This window comes from Corvus hawaiiensis, chromosome 21, assembly GCF_020740725.1.
Source record: "Corvus hawaiiensis isolate bCorHaw1 chromosome 21, bCorHaw1.pri.cur, whole genome shotgun sequence".
In the NCBI taxonomy this organism is placed as follows: domain Eukaryota; kingdom Metazoa; phylum Chordata; class Aves; order Passeriformes; family Corvidae; genus Corvus; species Corvus hawaiiensis.
The window spans coordinates 4,825,382-4,843,979 of record NC_063233.1 but is presented as its reverse complement, the minus strand read 5'-3'; the positions used below and the strand labels follow the sequence as shown (position 1 = coordinate 4,843,979).

General features: G+C 50.9%; 2 protein-coding genes across 4 annotated transcripts in view; one reads left to right on the top strand and one right to left on the bottom strand.

Moving 5' to 3' along the window:
- Positions 1-11,021, top strand: part of ABL1 (ABL proto-oncogene 1, non-receptor tyrosine kinase) — a 77,776-nt gene extending 66,755 nt beyond the window's left edge. For all 3 annotated transcript variants that reach the window (XM_048325430.1, XM_048325431.1, XM_048325432.1), the window contains 5 exons: positions 1,773-1,957; positions 4,078-4,230; positions 4,870-4,959; positions 5,282-5,446; positions 7,800-11,021. In XM_048325430.1, the coding sequence (XP_048181387.1) occupies positions 1,773-1,957; positions 4,078-4,230; positions 4,870-4,959; positions 5,282-5,446; positions 7,800-9,499 (2,293 nt within the window). In that variant the 3' untranslated portion in view covers positions 9,500-11,021. The remainder of the gene's footprint in view (positions 1-1,772; positions 1,958-4,077; positions 4,231-4,869; positions 4,960-5,281; positions 5,447-7,799) is intronic.
- A 5,488-nt stretch (positions 11,022-16,509) lies between these two features.
- On the bottom strand, positions 16,510-18,100 carry LOC125336527 (pyroglutamylated RFamide peptide). Its single transcript, XM_048325066.1, has 2 exons — positions 17,989-18,100; positions 16,510-16,896 (listed from the first exon to the last, which is right to left on the bottom strand). The coding sequence occupies exon 2, from the start codon at positions 16,894-16,896 to the stop codon at positions 16,510-16,512; it is 387 nt and encodes a 128-aa protein (XP_048181023.1). The 5' UTR covers positions 17,989-18,100.
- Between the last annotated feature and the right edge of the window lie 498 nt (positions 18,101-18,598).

Sequence of the window (18,598 nt, the reverse complement as noted above, 5' to 3'; positions counted from 1 at the left end):
ACCTCAGCCCCTGTTCTTTCTGGTTTGGTTCGCTTTGTTTTCCGCTGCAGGGATTGTTCCCTGCTATTGTCCAGATTGTGTATTCACTTTAATAAGCATGTCTGCTGTCTTAAAAGTCTCAGGGACTCTGACCTTTAAAGTGTGCTGCAATTATGGCTGGAGCTTTGCGTTCCTCGTCTGCAGAAATGGGCTCCTGGCAATGTAATGACACATCCTGCAGCAGGGCTGGAGAGTGGCTGAGCTTTGTACAAGATGCTCTCGGTGTCGTAGCATGACCTTTCCTGCCCAATTAACTGGAATATGAAATTAGCACGTGGTTTTTTTTCATAGAGACAAATATGAAGATCGTGTGTAAAGTTCTAGGTGCTCCTCTAAGCGATGAGTTGCCTTTGCTGCTTGAAAGGCCTGGTTAAGTGCTGCTATCAGTCAATAAATTGAACAGTGATGCTGCCAATTAAAATTTCCAGCCTTTGATTTGCTTTGTTGAAAGGATTTTGTCCCTTCAGCCCACAGGAAGTAAACTTTAAAAACTCCTTTGTGTGAATCTCATTTGTCTTCTCTGCCATTCATTTCATTTCCTCTTACTTCTGATGACCCATTTATCTAAAATAAATAGTAGCGTTTTTCCTTATCAGCCAGCCCCATAACCACCTACCCAATTATTTGAAGAGAGTTGTCACAATTCACATCCATGGATTCAAATGCTGGGCTCTGACCTCATTTAATGAATCAGGAAGAAGGAAGAATTTGATTATGGAGAGGAGCTTTTATTTAGATACACATTGTAGTAATCAGCATTGATAAGAAGGTACATTCAAAAACACCGTGAAATTTAAATGGGCATCTAGTAAGATGTACTTTTTTCTGGTTTTTAATTTATTCCGATTGAGCAGAACAAGCAACAGAAACAGCAGTGTCTGCCTCATATCTAAAGATCTCACAGGAGCTTCCTGGTACAATCAATTTTTAGTTCAATGTGACATAATCTGGAAAAGTGTTTTTAACAAAACCTAATATTAGGAGAAACGTGCTTCTGTGCTTTACATTTTTATCCTCCTGAAGCATTTCCAAGAATGCAAACAGCATGTACAAGCCAGGGAGGTGGTAAATGCAATGTGCACATCTCTCCCCTGCCAGGGTGGAGCCAGTGGTGGAAAAAAAGTGGAGAAAAAGTTAAATTTGCTTATTGCCCAGTTCTTTGAAAATGCCAGCACTGATAGCAGAGGCTACAGCAGGTTTGCAAGGCCAAATGCTGACTGTGAACAAGTTGTGTGGTAAATGGTGGTACACCAGGGAGAAGGAAGTGCAGACCTAACTCTGGTGCTTGAGCAAGGACTGGAAAAGGAGTTCTGGAGAATGACTGGTGTTGACTGGGGTGCCTGAAGCACTACAGAGGTGGGCAAGAAGTGAGGAATTGAAACTCGGTTTATTCAGTGCTCATCCCCAGCTATTGATAACTTGAGCACTGACATTTCTTTGAAATATTTTTATCCTGAGGGTGGCAGCTTTTATTGAAAGTGAGGGGGCTTCTTGAAGCTCTCATTTCAAATTAGAAAAAAAAAAAAAAAGTTCGAATGACAGTCTTACGAAGACGGAATGGAAAATAACTTTCCCTCTTGTGTGTGTGCATGTAACTCCAGAATTTCTGTGTAATATTTGGATCAAAATAATCACACAGGCCCAGGTTTCTTTGGGAACAGCAGGCTTCCTTGCTATCGCTAAAAGTGAGATGGTAAAGACTTCTCATTGCCTATTTTTGGTCTTCTTTTTAGGGACCTTGCTGCCAGGAACTGCCTTGTAGGGGAGAACCACTTGGTGAAGGTGGCAGACTTTGGCCTGAGCAGGTTAATGACGGGTGACACCTACACAGCCCACGCCGGAGCAAAATTCCCCATCAAGTGGACTGCACCAGAAAGCCTGGCCTACAACAAGTTCTCCATTAAATCCGACGTCTGGGGTAAGAATTTGCATGGACAGATGAATGCAGATGATAGTCTTCTTTTCCAGGGCTGTGAAATTAGGCCGTTGTGGAGCATTTCAGGAGGGAGCAGCAGGTTTCCTGGTTTGAGCCACGCTGTTCTATGAGCTTGTCAGAGTGCAGGACCTAATCTCTGCTTGAGCAGTCTCAGAGCAGAGCACAGAGAATGCCGACCTGATTTTAGATATATCCGAGTTGTTGGCAAATATGAAAGTAAAGGATACTGTGGTGTTGGTAGAAATGTATGAGATAGGGCTGGAGGGCGCCAGTGCTACTGCCTTGATGGAGTCCTGGCACAAGACTATGAAGTGATACATTGTTATAAAGCCAAAAACTTTATAACTACTTCAAGGAGGAGGGAATCTGGTTCGTTTTATGTTAAAAAAAATAATTATGTGTGTATCTGTCTAGTGATAGCTCCAAGCTCATCTTTCTGCGTTGTAAAAGAATAATCTTTGGAATGAGATGAGGAGAAGCAGAGGGAAAATTTGATGACAAATGGTTATTGAAGAGCCCTGAAGTGCTGGTGATAAGAGTAGGCTTAGCTAAATGGAGCTGTATTGTGTCAAATCTGACCACAGAAAATCTCATTGTACTTTTATCAGCCTGTCTTTGGGTTTTGTATCTCTGCCGTAGCTATTGGTCAAATTCTCGGAAGTGCCCAGTGACATGAGATAGAAGTTTGTGGAATGTGGTCCCAAAGGCACTTGGCAAATGATATCCTGAGCATCTTCTATATATAAACCAACAGACAATAGTGAAGCAGAGATGAAGTTTTCTGCAGTTTGGGGGAAAATGTGCAGAGAAAGGCTTCATGTTGAAGAAACTTTTAGGTAGATGGCTGATGTAAAATGTTTTGTAGATGAGGGAGGAAAACTCAAAATAGCCTCCCAAGGAGTATGTGCTTGCTGACCAAGGTGTTTCTGCTGCTTTGTGTTTCCATGTGGTGTTGGCTGCGGAGTATCTGCCACAGCCTTGGGATGTTGCTGTACTGCTGTGGTGGCTGCAGGATCCCTGTTGCATTTCAATAGCAGAGTACTTAGGGGAGGAAAGATCCCAAAGGAATATGGGGTATCTTTAGTTAGGGTTAATGTAACCCTGGGAAGCAGAGTTGGGGCAGGGGACTTTGTGATCTCATCAGAGATCAGCTGTCCCCGGAGGCCAGGGCTGCTGCTGGGCACGCCAGGGTTTAGATGTTTTCACCTCACTGCCTCAAGACAGCAATCAAAGAAAATTGTGCACAGAAATGTCTAATGTAAATTACCCTTGGTGGCGTTGCCATGTAATGTGATGTGATTTCCTTACTTATGCAGAATTGTAATCGCTTTCTCTTCAGGTTAAGAAGAGAATAGGGTGACTGAACTAATTACATGCAGGTTGTTGAACTGGTGTTGGGTTTACTCTGTGTGCCTGACTCCTGGGTTAGCTGCCTGACCCCGCTGCTGACCTGCATCCCCACTGACTGCTGCCACTTGAATGCCTCGCCTGTTCCAAGACCCTTTTTGTGCTCTCCCCTTCCTGTTCAGCTTTCCCTGGGACCAAAATGTCTCACCCTCTCTGTATCTTGTTGGTAGCAACTGCTGAAACTTTCCTCTCACTGCTGCCTCCCAGATTGCCCATCTAGACCACGCTACAACTAAACAAGGGCACCCCAAAAACACTGAGCTATTAAAATGTGCGAGTCCTCCGGGGAGAGGTTGCAAATGAGAGGAGCTGTCACACTGAGGGAGCGACTGCAGTGCAGCAGTGAAGCGGTTTCAGCTAATCCACTGTGAAGTCTCTTAATTGTGCCTCTAATAGGACTTGAAGGATCTCAAGGCGTTCAGGTTTGAGACAACTGATACATTGAAAATTAGTCTAATTCTACCCTGTCATATCGCAGGAGACTTGTCTGTGCTGATGGAGAGGCTTGTTACGCTTCTTTAACATTTAAGCTGCTGCTGAGCATGGGATCTGAGCCATCCAGAGCTGGTCTAAGTGTGCAGCATTGTGTAGTGACTACTTCCACTAAACATCCTCTCAAATTCAAGATGAAAACAAAGCTTATTGATTTTTTTCCTCCCTTTTTTTTTTTTCTTCCCTCTTGTTCTCTACTGCAGCCTTTGGTGTTCTGCTCTGGGAAATTGCAACCTACGGTATGTCCCCTTACCCTGGGATTGACCTGTCTCAAGTCTATGAGCTGTTGGAGAAGGACTATCGTATGGAGCGTCCTGAAGGCTGTCCTGAGAAAGTTTATGAGCTCATGAGAGCATGTAAGTGTTTCTTAGCCCTGCTAATGCTGCTTTTTAGGTCTGCAGAGGTGCAGTAAAAGTGCAAGGATCTGGCTATGTACAGCAAGGCACGAGAACTCCCTGCCTGTTGCAGGGAAGGTGCAGTGCTGTGTGGAAGTGTTTGGTTAAAACTGTGTTCCCTGGAGGATGAACACACTATGAAACCAGCTGTTCATCTCCACTGGGAGCCCACAGGCTCGGAGAGGAGATTTGTTGTGGATCTCAATGCTTCCTTTGTCTCCTTTTTCCTGACAACTTAAAGAAAAGCTTGTGCTCCAAGGATGAAGCAGGAGCATCATTTGGCTTCTTGCAGGACTGACTGTGACTCTTCACTGTGGCTTTTTGGTACGTGACTCAGTGCCCTGCACTTTACCCCAGCAGTGCTCAGCACCTACTGTCACACACTGACACCAAAACCTGATTTAGGGAGTGCTGGGTGTCTGCAGCTGTCACTGAGCCAAAGTGGTTGCAGACACCCAGCACCCTGTAAATCAGATTTTCATGTCAGTATTTTATCTCAGTGTATTGGAAGGGAACTGTGATTTCTGGCTCCTCCTGGTGCAGGGTTCTGAGTGTCTGCTGCTGGAGGGAAGTTTTGAGTGGTGGTGTGGTTTTTTTCAGGCTGGCAGTGGAGTCCTTCTGATAGACCATCCTTTGCTGAGATCCATCAGGCCTTTGAAACGATGTTTCAGGAATCCAGCATATCAGATGGTAGGTCTGGGTCCCTGTTGGGGTGGGGAAAGGGCTGACTGCATCCTGAACTCTGCCCGTTATTCATAGACTGCTTTGCAATGAAACTCAGTCCTGTGTTATACAACCTGGTGTAAATGATGTAGAAAGCAGTTACTTGTTTACATGTGGGGTTTTTTTTCCTGGGCAAACATCTCATTTTAAAGGGCCAAATGGCTGAATAACCCCAAGGAACCCCTGTTTCATGTTGTTTCCTTTTCTTTTGAGCTATTAATTCCAAACAGAGCAATAGTTTTTTATCTTCAGTTGATTGCAATGATTGCTTTTCTTCTGTGCATTGCAGAGGTGGAGAAGGAATTGGGAAAGAAGGGCATGAGGAGCGTAGTGAGCAATTTCCTCCAAGCCCCAGAGTTGCCAACCAAAACGCGAACATCGAGGAGAGCTGCTGAAAGCAAAGATGCCAACGAGGGCTTGGAGACTGCACATGCTCGAGGCCAGGGGGAATGTGGTAGGTTTTAATTAAAGTCATTATTCCTTCAGGAAATACAGGGGGAAACAAAATGCACATCTAGCTCCAGGCCCTCACGTAGGCAAAGCTGTGCCTAATAACAGGTGCCATCTCTCTGTACCAGCGCCGTGTTTCTGGGTGACAGGCTGCTGAGTTTGCTGTCCTGGGTCCAGAACTGCTTTTATTAGTTTTTTGGAAAGGTAGGTTGTTAATTCTGGGGCCAGATACACACAGCAGCTGGGAGTGTGACTCCTTAACTGGCTGAGGGACTGATGCTCTCCCTGCCTTTGCTTAGAGAAGCCCTTGGAGTTTTTTTAGCTTAATGGCTGTTGCCTGCAGCTCCCTAAAGACCAGACCCTGAGCACGGAGCTCTCTGATCATATCCTCTTCCCATTCCCTGGCAGGAGCTATCAGTGGGATCTCCCACTGCATCTGAGTGCTGGGTAATCTGCTGTGTTCAAGCCACTTTACACTACCACACTGCATAATTTAAAGCAAGGTGATAGCTAGGGTTTAGCAAGCCCCATCAGGGAGGTTTCTTCACTGTTCCATCCTACCAGATTTGTGCTTGCAGCACAGAAGAGTATTACTCTTGGCAGGCACCAAATATAATTTCAGCAAGGGACAAAGAGGTATTTACAGACTCTTCCATAAAATTAAACTTCCAATCAGTTTCTTCAGGCACTTACCTTCCATTCCAAGGTAATAAAAGCAGTGGTAAACAGCTGAATGAGTACAGGAGATTTGTATCTAGCTCTGTGTTTGACAAACAAGAATGTAAAATGAAATACAGTGGGGTTTTTTCCAACTCCTGTTGAGGTTGCCTCTTCTGACCGTTCTTGTGACTGAACTTTTCTGTGTAATGTCAGATTCACCCAGTAGTACATGTCTCAGTAACCAATGTCCACCTAGACAAAGGGGGGGCAGAAAAAAGAGGGTATTTAAAATGTTGGATAAAGAAGTATCAGTGACTCGGGAAGGAAAGTTACTTACCATATATAGGAAATATAATTGCCTATTATTACAAGCTTTTGAAGTAAAATAATTTCATTTAAATACTTGAGGGCTTTGAGAAATTCAGGTACAGCAGGCATAATATGATTTTAACATTATGCTGGGAATCATTTCACTCTTTACTGTGAAAGAATTTTTTTCACAATAAAGTTTTATTGCAGTTTCCCTTCCAATTGTCAGTGTTTCCATAGCAAGTCCAGCAGCTGGAAGCTGATCCTCAGTGCTAGCTGCTAGTTTTCTCTGGATTTCTGCAGCTCCACTGTGTCTGTACTCAGTAATGCCACAGCCTGGCTCTTCTGGCTGTCCAGGTCCCCCTGAGTCCTGTGGGAATGGTGTAACTGCAGAGTTCCTGTGCAAACATGTTGTCTTCTCAAAGCACACAACTATTTCTTTTCGAATTCTCTCCCCTCAGCCAAAATCCATTCCTCAGCCAAAATCCTACCCATAGCATGATGATCACCAGTTTGTGACTAAGAAGCATCCTTCCTTATGACTCTGCTTCATCTCCCTTCTTGCTGCCTAGTCAAGCTGTAAATGTATATGCTGCCCTGCAGGCATTCCTCCTTTGGATTAGAATGCCATTGGAGTGCCTGGCCTAGGAACGAGCCCCTCTGTCAGTCAGACACAGAGACCTTCAGGACTCTGTATGAATTTATTATAAACCATTATTCATTTTTAAGTACTGCTTGTAAGTGGAGAGAGGGTCACCCCATTGCTTCCCTCTGCTGCAGTGCTGCTGAAGGAGGCTGGTACTGCCCCTTTTCTGTTCCGGTACAAAGCTGAGCATCTTCGCAGTGGTATGACCTGAAGTGTCATATTTTGATCTCGATTTCTGCTCATGAAACAGTTATTTCCATTCCCCACAAAGGATGACATCAGGAAAATGAACGAGGAGCCTGGGGATGGAGGTGGGTTACAGAGGTGCCTTATTAATTCAGAGGGTCAGTGATTCAAAAGACAGCAATAGCACAGGGACTAAAGCAAAGGCCTCTTCGTATTTATCTTCTTCACAATGTCAAGTTAAGACAAGTCTCCAGATGCGAGGATGGGAATCTGAACACAAACATGTAGTGTTTGTATGTCACTCTTCCAGTCAGAAACCCACAGGGAAAGTAGTTTGGCAAGCCACCTCAGGAATGAATGGATGCAGCAGGATCACAGACCATGTTCAGTCTAGGAGTGAGTGTGGCTGCACTTAGCTTTATTTCTGCTCTGAAGTTGTGTCTGTTTAGAAAACCTGCACCTTTTGGAGGTGCTTGCAGTGGTTTGATCCTGTAAGAAAATGGGTTATTCTGGCTCTTGGACCAATGCTCAAAACCTCTGTCCTTTTCCCATGCAGACCCCTTGGATCATGAACCTGCTATTTCTCCCTTGCTCCCACGAAAGGAGAGGGTGGCCCTGGAGAGCAGTTTGAATGAAGATGAGCGGCTGCTTCCAAAAGACAAAAAACACAACCTCTTCAGTGCCCTGATCAAGAAGAAGAAGAAAACCGCCCCTACCCCTCCGAAACGGAGCAGCTCCTTCAGGGAGATGGACGGACACTCGGAGCGCAGGGCGGGCGGGGAGGAGGAGTGCAGGGATGCTGGCAATGGAGCTTTCATTGCCCCCGCTGCAGACACAGCTGACCTCTCCAAGTTCCAGAGCCCAAGCAATGGGGCCGGTGTCACCAACGGGGTTGTGGCAGGGAACTCTGGGTTCTTATCTCCCCACCTACGGAAGAAGTCCAGCACGATGAGCAGCAGTCGAGGGGTGGCTGGTGAGGAGGAGAGCAGTTCCAACTCCAGCAAGCGTTTCCTAAGGTCCTGCTCAGCCTCCTGTGTGCCCCATGGAGCAAAGGACACAGAGTGGAAATCCGTGACTCTGCCTCGGGATTTGCAGTCCACGGGACGCCAGTTTGATTCCTCCACTTTTGGAGGGCACAAAAGTGAAAAGCCAGCACTGCCTCGGAAGCGGGCGAATGAGGCCAAGACTGACATTGCTGTCAGGGGAACAGTGACCCCTCCTCCACGGCTGCTTAAGAAGAATGAAGAGACCACTGATGACGTGTTCAAAGATGCAGAGTCGAGCCCTGGTTCCAGCCCTCCCACCCTGACGCCAAAACTTGGCCGTAGGCAACCTGCTGCGCCTCCTTCCTCCAGTGGGCTCCACAAGGACGATGGAGTCAAATCCAGTGCCTTAGGTACCACTGTGACGATGGACCAAGGTTCTGCTGCCAAACCCAACCTTGCTGGGTTCGTGGGGGCCAGCAGGGCTTCCTCTGAGGAGCCACGCCTGAGGAGGCTCAAGCAGACCTCGGAGTCGGCAGGGAAGGACAAAGGGAAGTTATCGAAGCTGAAACCAGCCCCTCCGCTCCCACTGTCTTCATCCTCCGTTGCCAAGCCTGGGAAGGTTTCTCACAGTCCCAGCCATGAAGCAGCAGCAGATGTGGTGTCTGGGCCGAAATCCAAACAGTTGACTCAGGTTGGAGAGGCTGCAGGCAGTGATGCTGTCAAGCCAAACCAGTCAGGGGAAGGTGTGAAAAAGCTGGGGATCCCCTCTGTACCAAAGCCACAGTCCTCTACAAAGCTGCTGCTGAGCACGGCAACCCCAGCTGCCTCTTCCTCATCCGTACCCTCTGCCCCAGGTGGGGACCAGGCGTCATCCACAGCCTTCATCCCCCTCATATCCACCAGGGTCTCTCTGCGGAAAACCCGGCAGCCCCCAGAGAGGATTGCCAGTGGCACCATCACCAAAGGGGTGGTGCTGGAAAGCACCGAGGCTCTACGGCTCGCCATCAGCAAGAACTCTGAGCAAATGGCCAGCCACAGCGCCGTCCTGGAGGCTGGCAAGAACCTCTACACCTTCTGCGTGAGCTACGTGGACTCCATTCAGCAGATGAGGAACAAATTTGCCTTTCGGGAGGCCATCAATAAGCTGGAGAACAACCTACGGGAGCTTCAGATCTGCCCAGCGACCGCTGGCAGCGGCCCTGCGGCCACCCAGGACTTTAGCAAACTGCTCAGCTCAGTGAAAGAAATCAGCGACATTGTTCAGAGGTAGCAAGAAACCAGGTTGAAAAACAAAACAAGTGAATCAATCAATTGTAATGGGCCAAAGCCGACTGTGGAGAGAGTAACGTGTGGACTGACAAAGGAGCAGGGCGTTCAGGTTAGGGCTGTGCCAGGGACACAGACTGTGAATGGACACCCCAGCTCCCAAGGGCAGGGCTGTGTTCAGGAGGCATTTCCCACCCTCTGAACTCAGATTCCCTGTGTTTCATATAATTGTAATCGTCTTATCTGTGGAGTTCTTGCCTTGTGGACTACGAGTCTAAATGCTGATGTCACATCATGCCTTTTTATTAATATTTTATTGTTCTGGACAGACCGTTAAGACTGAAGCCAGACTGGTGGACACTGAGATGCCATCCTCCTCAGGAGGACTTTGTACTGCTTTTTTGTCCCCTCCTTCTGCCCCCCTATACATGAGGATGAGTGTTTGGATAACAATATACCCACTGTATTTCTTGGGAGAGTTTGCCCAGCACATGGCCCTGGCCCGAGTCTGACATTTGCCTGACACTAATGCAACAGATTTGGTGCTTGGGAGGGAAGGGGGAAAAATTATTAATGTAAGGTTTTTTTAATGACAGAATGCTACAAGTGATGATTGCCCAAATTCTTCCTCTGATTCCACCTGCTACCCTTCATTTCTGTGTTTTCAGTAGTTTCTCAATGTTCTTCAGCTCCAGTGGATTGCTTGGGCTCACAGTGTTGGATGCCACAGCCCAGGAGCCTGTTTGCAGAGCTCCCTCGGCAGCAGAACAGGCCTGGAGAAGGCCTGGAGGAGGATGTGCTGTGGCACTCTCGTGATGTCTGACACTGATGGGGCTGGTGTTTGGGGTGGGGGTGCAGAGCTTGGGCAGCTGGGAGGGTGGCAGTGGGAAGGGATGGGTTGGGCTCTGTTGGAGCACACAGCTGTGCCTCCAGCAGCTGTTCTGGCTAAGCCTGCACATCACAGTGGGTGAGAACTGCTGTGTCTCCGGTTGAATTTCCAACTTTTTGTTTTGTGAAGGGAGATGGAGCCTGGCCTCAGCCCTCCTGCAGAGCCCTGTGCTTTGAGGGGTTGTGGTACCTGCCTTTCTGTGCCACTGGAACCCCCCCGGGAGGAGCTCCAGTGCCAGTACTTGGGTTAAAAGCATTTCTACCTTCATGCCAGCATGGTTCCATCCAGCATCAAAAAAGGATCTGTGAAGACTGCAGACACTTCTCTGGGGTGCATCTCCCAAGGAAACTGCCACAACATGCTGACAGCAAGACTCCTGGCCTTCCTTGCCAAGGTCTTGTGACCTTCCCAATTAATGCTGGGAACTAACTGTGACTCATGACAATAGTGAAAGAACAAGGTTTAGGGCTATTAACAGTGCAATTTAACTCCTCTTAACAGTTCCAAACATGAGAAAAACACATTTTCCATTTTCTGTTCCCCTGTAACTTGTGACCCCTCTTGTGTATCTTAAACACTAATTGCCTTCAATTGTATTTTATGCTGTTCTCTTTGGAACTGTTTGTTTTGTATATGATTTCTAGTAGTTCACTCGTGTGTGTTCACGCCACTTCTCGCCCTCACAAACAGCCATGACATGACATGTGACAAATGTTCAAAAGAAAATACACACTTCTGCCACAGGCTGCCTTTAAAAACGTAAGAAAAAACCCAACCCTTGAATTGTCTCTTTCCTGGAGGTACTGTTTTACTTTGATAACATATTGTGCCACTATATTATACATTTGTATCTCGTTATTACACACTTTTGTAGACTTGTCTTTTTTACAGTGTGTAAATAGCTCTGTCCTTCATCTCTGTGATACTTAAGGGGGTCGTTTCCCCTTTAATTTAGTCCAGTACAGATTGTTTCTGTACACGACTTCAATTCTTTCTTCTCTCTTTCTCTATTTTCCATTTTTTTTTGATTTGTTTTTTATTCCAGTCTCTCTTGCGTAGTATATTTAAAAATAAATCAATGTTGAAGAAGACTTGTGTTTGTCTGTTAGTGAGACTTTCCCAACCCAGCTGACTTCCCTTAGACTTTGCCTCCAAAACCAGGAGTTCCCTGATTGGGGGGTTCAGCCCAGTGGGATGGTCAGAGCCAGGCCAGCAGCCCTTTTCCATGTTCTTTTGATCTGGCTCTGAAAAGTCAGGAGAGAAAAGAGATGCACAGAGTAAAGACTGTGTCATCACCTCTTTGAATCAAAGACTTTGCTGTTGTCTTCAAGGAGATTTAAATCAAGAGATTTGGTGGAACTTTTCCTCTGTTAATGGTTTGTATTCTGCAATTCAGCTGCTGTTGTGTTTACCTCTTCCTCTGCTATGAAATGACCCATGAGTTTCTCTCCTCATACAGTTCCCTCCCTCATGTCTGGTTGCCCATTCTTATTTTCTGTTTCCTTTCAGCCTTTCTGGCTGAAGGCTCTAAATTATGAAGGAGGGATGTTTCCAAGTACTGAGCAGCCTCTAAAATGAGCTACTGCCTTGATTAATGAAGATGCTAAAGACTAAAGAAAGGATGAGAAGGAAACAACGGCGGGTGACAGTGCATGGTGTGCCCGAGGTCCCACCATTCCACAGTGATGTTTTAGGGTTATAACCCAGTTCTTCCCATTTCTAATTCCCTCAGTAAGTCTATGGTGCAATCTGTGGGGCCTGGCACTGGGATCTGCTCACTCCTGGGCTGGGGGAACAATGCTCATGAGAAACCCTGGCCTCCTGTGACAGCAACTGCATTGGGCTGCTTTTGGTGAGGCTGAAGAAGGTGAAGGAGAAGCATGAGGGTGCACTGGTGAGTATAAACACCATTCATGGCCTGCACTTGGCAAGGTGCAGGCACAGCAAAGGGGTCTGCAGGGAGCGGAGCCGCAGCACTGCAAGGTCTGGGTGGGATGGTGACCAACACCCTGGCAAAGGTCAGTGTCCAAACTTCAATGTGGTGAGCAGCTGTGGGCTGAGGTAAGATGGAGAAGCTTAACCTGCCCCTAAGTGCAACCACTCCTGATGATCTGCATCTCTGCTGGCTTAGGGGCTGGTGCACGGTGTCGTGGGAAGGCAGAGGCCGGTTGACCTGGCTGCGGAAAGCCCCCAGATCTGTGGTGTTGGGAGTAAGAGACGGGGGATTAAAGGCTAAATTTAGCTGAGTACAGTAGGAGTTGATTTAACAGATCGATGCATTTAACAGTTTGATTGCTCCAATTTTCAAGGCTATTGAGCTTGAAAGTGAGAGTGCTCTGAGGGAAAAATAGCTGTGTTTGTGGTTTTGTTTTGGGTTTTGTGTCGTTGAAATTACAATGTTCACTGTTTTACGTTTTCCTTTAGTGTCATCTTGCCTTTTGTTGAGAAGTTGTTTGTCACAAGGTGTAAAATTTGGTCAGTGTTTTATGCTCACTCTTCTTACAACCCCATGTTTTTATGGTCAGGCTGGCATGGCAGCCTGGCTGGGCCAGTGGTGTGTTCAGATGTGCCAGACCACTGCCTGTCACCTGGGATGGCCAGGGACAGCCCACAGCCTCTTCCTTGGCTCACATTCATCCTTCCACAATTGAAAAGAGAGGAAAATACACCTAAGCACAGTGTCATCTCTGAGGAGAGGGCTCCTGTCATCACCTGTGCATCTAAAAAGGGACTGGCAGCACAGTGGGACACACTCCTTGCTGAGGATGAGACCTGGCCTGGGTGGGCTGCTGAGAATGATGCTCCTGGATCGATTCCTGGTCAGTCCTGATGCCTTGGCTGTGCCAGTGCTCCTAACATTGTGAGTGAGGGACAGCCCTCAGTCATTTCAGTGTTGAGGCCGGGCTCAGAGCTGTCCTGCCTGGCAGTGCTGCTCAGTGGTAGATCCAGCTCAGCAGAAAGCTGACCTGCAAACCAGGCCATGCTGAATGTTTTCCCAGCGATCGCCCCCCTGTTGAGGGTTCTTTCTTTGTCCTACTATCAATTCTGCTGGTAAAGGTCCCACCTGTGCTCCTGGAGCCTGCATGACCCAGTTATGATACACAGAGCCTCTTCATGAGTCCCTTGGACACAATTAAACCGGGCTCTTCTTCTGCAGAGCATCCTTTGGGTTTCTGAGATTCGCTGTTCCCGTTGTGTGTGTTTGTAGTGCTGCAGGTCTGCCCGGGGGGAGGAAAGGGGAGAGGCAGCCCACGGGAGCGGAACAGATGAGCAGAGGCCAGGGCAGGGCTGAGGGCTGTGCCTGGGCAGGGAAGGTTAGCGGGGTGTTTCGTGGAGAGTCCCAGCAGTGATAGCAGTGTCTGCATCGGCTCCCGCTGTCTCGGTGCACTGGCCACGTGTAGAGGAATCCAGGGCCTGGTTGATCCAGCTCCTTAGGGGTTGGTGTGAGGGCTGGTTGTGAGCTCTCTGCCTCTCAAAGGTGTTCAGGGTCCCCTCGGGAGCTGCTCCCTTCCTCAGGAGGAGAGGAACTGGGAAGGGGTGTAGCTTCCTGTGGGAGCTGGGTGGCAGATACCGTGGCCAGTGTGCAGGGGTTCTTGGCATGTTCCCCCTCCTTCCTCCCAGACACACCCCCAGGCTCCAGGCTGTTATTTTCCATTCATTTTTACTTCCCCTCCCCACTATTAATCACCAAGGAGCAGGGATCAAGAGCCTGGAATGCTGCCTCTTCCCAGGCACCCTAAGGTGTGCTCAGGGGAGTTCAGGGATGCCATGGCCCCTCACCTGCCCCACGTCACAGCCTGGCAGGAGCCCCTTTCCAGACAGAGGGTGCAGAGGGTGATGGCACTGCCCTGGTGGCATCAAGGAGCCCTGAGGCGTGGGGGCTGAGCCCAACTGTCCCACCTACCAGGTAAGTGCTCCAATTTTCAGTGAGTTCTACCGACGTTATTGCACATCAATCAAAGCCTCCTTATGTGTGTGCTTTTATGAGGCTCTTCTGAGCCTGTTCCTCTCCCGGACTTGAGTGCAAGAGCCCAGGCATCCCCGCAGCCACAGCATTGCCCAGCAGGTTTCCTTTCCCTTTCTGCAGCAGTCAGAGCCACTCTCCCCTGCAATGATCCATCACAGCAAAGCCAGGGATTTACCAGCCCTCACTGACCCAGAGTTACTCCAAAACTCTTCCCCCTTCCTCCCTTCCAGCCCTCCCCCCGACTCCAGCGCAGGGTAAAATTGATCAGTGCGTGTTTATTGATGGTTTGAACACTCAAAAGAAAGGGGGGTGGGGGGAAGCCGTTGCCGTAGAAACATCGATGAAGCTCCGTCTCCGCTGTGTGATGCGAGCGCGGCGCCTGCGTCCCGATCCAAACAGGGGGCCTTCGGTGGGGCGGGAATTGAGAGGGATGCAGGTGGGTTCGGGGGTGCCTGGGGTGGGGGCTGGCGTGGGCTCAGCCACCCTGAGTGCCGTCGGTCGCTGCTGTGCTCCCCAGTGTGAGACGGTCAGGGCAGCAGGGATGCAGGGGCAGGAAATGCCCTTCCTCACCTTCGCAGCCGGCGCCGTCCTCGTGTGAGGGCCAAATCCTGCCACTGTCTGTGTCCCTGCAAACCTGGAGTCCCTCCCGTTCTGCACGGCTCTGATGAGCCTGGTCCTGTGCATCCATCGCTCCTCCCTGGACCTGCTGCCCCACAACTGTTTTCCCCTGGGTCCCAGCTCCTCCGTTCAGCCTCAGTCACTGCTCCTGCTGCCAGAACAACTCACGCAGCACTGCATTAAGTGGTCTGTCTGCTTGATGGATATTACAATGCACCTCTTGCAGCCTGATTTAAGGGGTTTTTTTATCTTTTTACTCCCCCAACCAAATCCTGCCACGGTCTCTGATTTTTGAGGGTGCAATTTAGCGCTTGCAAATCATCTCCTGGCTCATTTTTGTGCCTGCAATGAAATACCAGCAGTGGCTCAGTGTGTAAGTTGCCATTAGTGCCTGCAGCAGGTAGTTAGAGCTCTAACTGCTGGTACCTCTGGCAGGCACAGAGAAAACACCGGCATTGGCAGAGCTAAATCTGCCCAAAGGAGGGGAAGGCAGCGGCTGGGCAGTGGGGCTCTTCTGTGCTACTGTGACTGTGCTGGCTTTTGGGGCTAATGATTCCCAAAGCTGCACCACTGGTGACTGGACACCCACCGAGCACCTCTCAGTGGCCCCAGTAGGTGCAGAAGTCCTTGTTTCAGTCCTTCTGAAGTTCTACTACTGAAGGTCAGTCCTACTTCAAGTTCTGCAGTAGCTACAGCTGGGAATAGGTGGTAATGAGACCAGGAAGGCATTAGGAAGGGCCAGGCTGTCAGGCAGGAGCCGGGGTGATGTGACAAGGACGTTGAAGGCTGGCCATCACTGTCTCACCCGGGTGAGGAGTTTGGGGCTCGGGGCATGAGCAGGGAGGTGGGGCTGTGGCAGGACTGGCGATGCCAGGGCAGCTTTCTGTGCGTGCATCAGGGGTTGTTAAGGACAAGATTTTCTCGAACCCCACTGCTCTGCCCTGGTTTTGCAGGCAGGAGCTGCCTCGTGTAAGAGGCATTTGACACTAAGCAGAATTTGCTGCTGGAGGGACTTTTCCTTAATAGGCAGGAGAGCAGCCACTCGGTGGAGAGCTCTGAGGGACCCTCTCCTCCCTGACAGCTGGCCCTGGACTACAGGCACTCCCTGGGGACTGTCACCACCAGGACTATCCTGCTGTAACCCTCCAGCCTTGCTGCCTGGCCCTACTGCCCATCCCGTTGTGCCACCCTCCTCTGCCCATGCCCGTGTGCCATCCCTGCTCTCTGCCAGCTCTGCAGCACTGGAGACCCAGCACTGGGCCCTTTCCCTGTGCCCCAACAAGAGCTGTGTGTGACCAGGGAAGGGATTTGGTGATTTCTCTTTAAGGCACCCTCGTCTTCCTCCATTGCATCGGTTGGGAACAGGGATGGGAGACCTAGAGCAGAGCTGGGAGTGGAGCAAACGCAGCGTCCCCCCTCCCCAAGGCAACCCCAGCAGCAAAGCCCCCCGATATCCTTTTGTCCGAGCAAACCTAGGTGAGACGGAAGGGAAGGACGGGACGGGGTGACCCGCAGGACGTGGGGAATCGAGTCCAAGCTCTCATCTCCCGAAGCGGAAGGTGAAGCCCCCTTTTTTCCTGTTGTAGCCGTTGATCTCCTCGGCCAGGTTCCCCAGGGTGCCGCTGCGCTTCTCCCCTCCGACGGGCAGCAGCTCGGGGTCCCCCCGCCTGCCCGGCCGCTGCCCGGCCCCGGCCGTGCCGTATCCCCGCAGCTCCCCGGCGATGCTCAGCAGCGCGTCCAGCTCCTCGCTTCGCCTCCGCTTTGCCCCTGCCCTCCAGCCGGGACCCCGGCCCTCCGCCGCCGTTTGCCAGCCGGGACCGAGCAGAGCCCCTTCCCCGGGGTCTCCCGGCTCCCACCGCTCGCCGGGAGGGAAGCAGGCTCCCAGGCTCAGGAGGAAGAGGCAGGACAGCGAGTAGGGCGCTCTCATCTGGGGGAAGCACAGGAAGGGGAAGGAATGTCAGTGAAGCACCGAACATCCTCGGGCAGCGGCTGAGGCCGCAGCACGGGCTGCCCTCGGCAGTTCCCCATCCCTGCTGCGGCACCCCCAAACCAGCCCTGCCGCCCCTGCCAGAGCCCCCCAGGCACCCACTGCTCCTTCTGCAGCCTCCACACCAGCACCCAGCACCAGCGGGGCTGCTGGGGGCCTGAGCTCCCCCCTGCCTCCTGGACCCCCGCTGCCCGACATCGGCAGCAAGTCCGTGCTCACACGCTCCAGCCTTGCAGCTGCTCCGCTGGTTCGCTGCCGAGCGCTGGGCTGGGGGCTGAGGGGGCTGAGAGCCGGGCAGGGCGATGGGCTCCGGAGCTGCCCGCTCCGCTTGGAGGCACCGCGGGAGCATCGCCCTGATCGTCCCCACGAGCGGGTCCTGCCCGGGTGACGCAGGGGAAGAGGAAGGTGCTCGACATCCCTCTGCTTTATGGGGCTCGGAGCTGCCCTGGCAGAGGGGTCTGAGCAGAGCAGAAGGGAGTGAAGTCCTGAGCCTCGTGCAGTGCCACAGGCGGGGGTGACCTTCAGCAGGGGGAGGGCTGCTCTGCCTCCCTTCCTCCTCCCACAAAGGCTCAGAAAGAGGAAACGGGTTGTATTATTATTATTATTATTATTATTATTATTATTACTACTACTATTATCTGGAGGTATTGCCTTAAAAGCTGCTGCAGGTGCTGGGGGCCAGGGTGTTTGCTCTATGCTGGCTTGAGGGGGCTGTTTCTCTCTCCTGCACCAGACCCAGGCGCACTCAAGCCCCTGCCTGCCCTTCCCAACACCCCTGAGCCTGGAGGCTTCGCTTTGGGCTTCACTCCCCACCTTTTTCACACCTTGCCTCTGTTCTGCTCTCTCCTTTTTGCACCCCTTTGCCCGTCGTGGAGCCAAATTGCTGAGTCCCGTCCTGGGGTCTGGGGGTGCCAGTGGGTCCCCAGCTGCTTCCCACCAGCCTTTGCCTCCTCCTGGCTGTGCTGCCCATCGAGGCAGGGGTGTAAAGCAGGGACAGACAGACAGACAGACACACGGTCACCGGTCACTCACCTCTGCTCCTCCGCACTGGCTGGTGCTGCCAGCCCTGGCACCTCTCTGTCCACCCTGCGTCCAGATGAGTGGCCAGCCCACCTTGGGCCATTAAATAGTCACCAGCGCTGATTGCCATGTCACCCCTTGGACGTGTGGCCACAGGGAGAAGAGGGTGGGATCCTCGGGGAGGGGGCTGAAGAGGGGGATGGAGGGGGCAGGGGCTGGTGGAGCTGCCACAATGGGAGTGCAGCAACGCCACTCATTAACGCGCCGCCTTCGTTTGCTGCCTCATTTGGAGGAGCAGCTGGGAGCTGGCCTTGTGTCCCTGGCAGTTGTCAGGGATGCTGCCGGGAGGGAGGGTCTCGTCTGGGGGCCCAAGTGTGTCCCCCTCATCTGGCTGATGTGTCCTTGTGTGCGGCTGTTGGGGGTCCCACACATAAGTGTGTGTGATGGGTGCATAGGCACCACTGGAGACCCCTGCACCCCCAAACCCACCCAGAGCCTGGCCCCACATGGACATGCCCAAGTGCTCCCACCCTCTCTGGTCAACGCATGCAGCCACCAGTGCTGGGACATGGTCCCCAATGCACCTTGCTGTCCCCTCCAGGTCTGTCCTGGGCTGTGGCAG

Coding starts and splice junctions, on each gene's coding strand:
- LOC125336527 (XM_048325066.1), bottom strand. CDS start 16,896: ATGAGAGCGCCCTACTCGCTGTCCTGCCTCTTCCTCCTGAGCCTGGGA.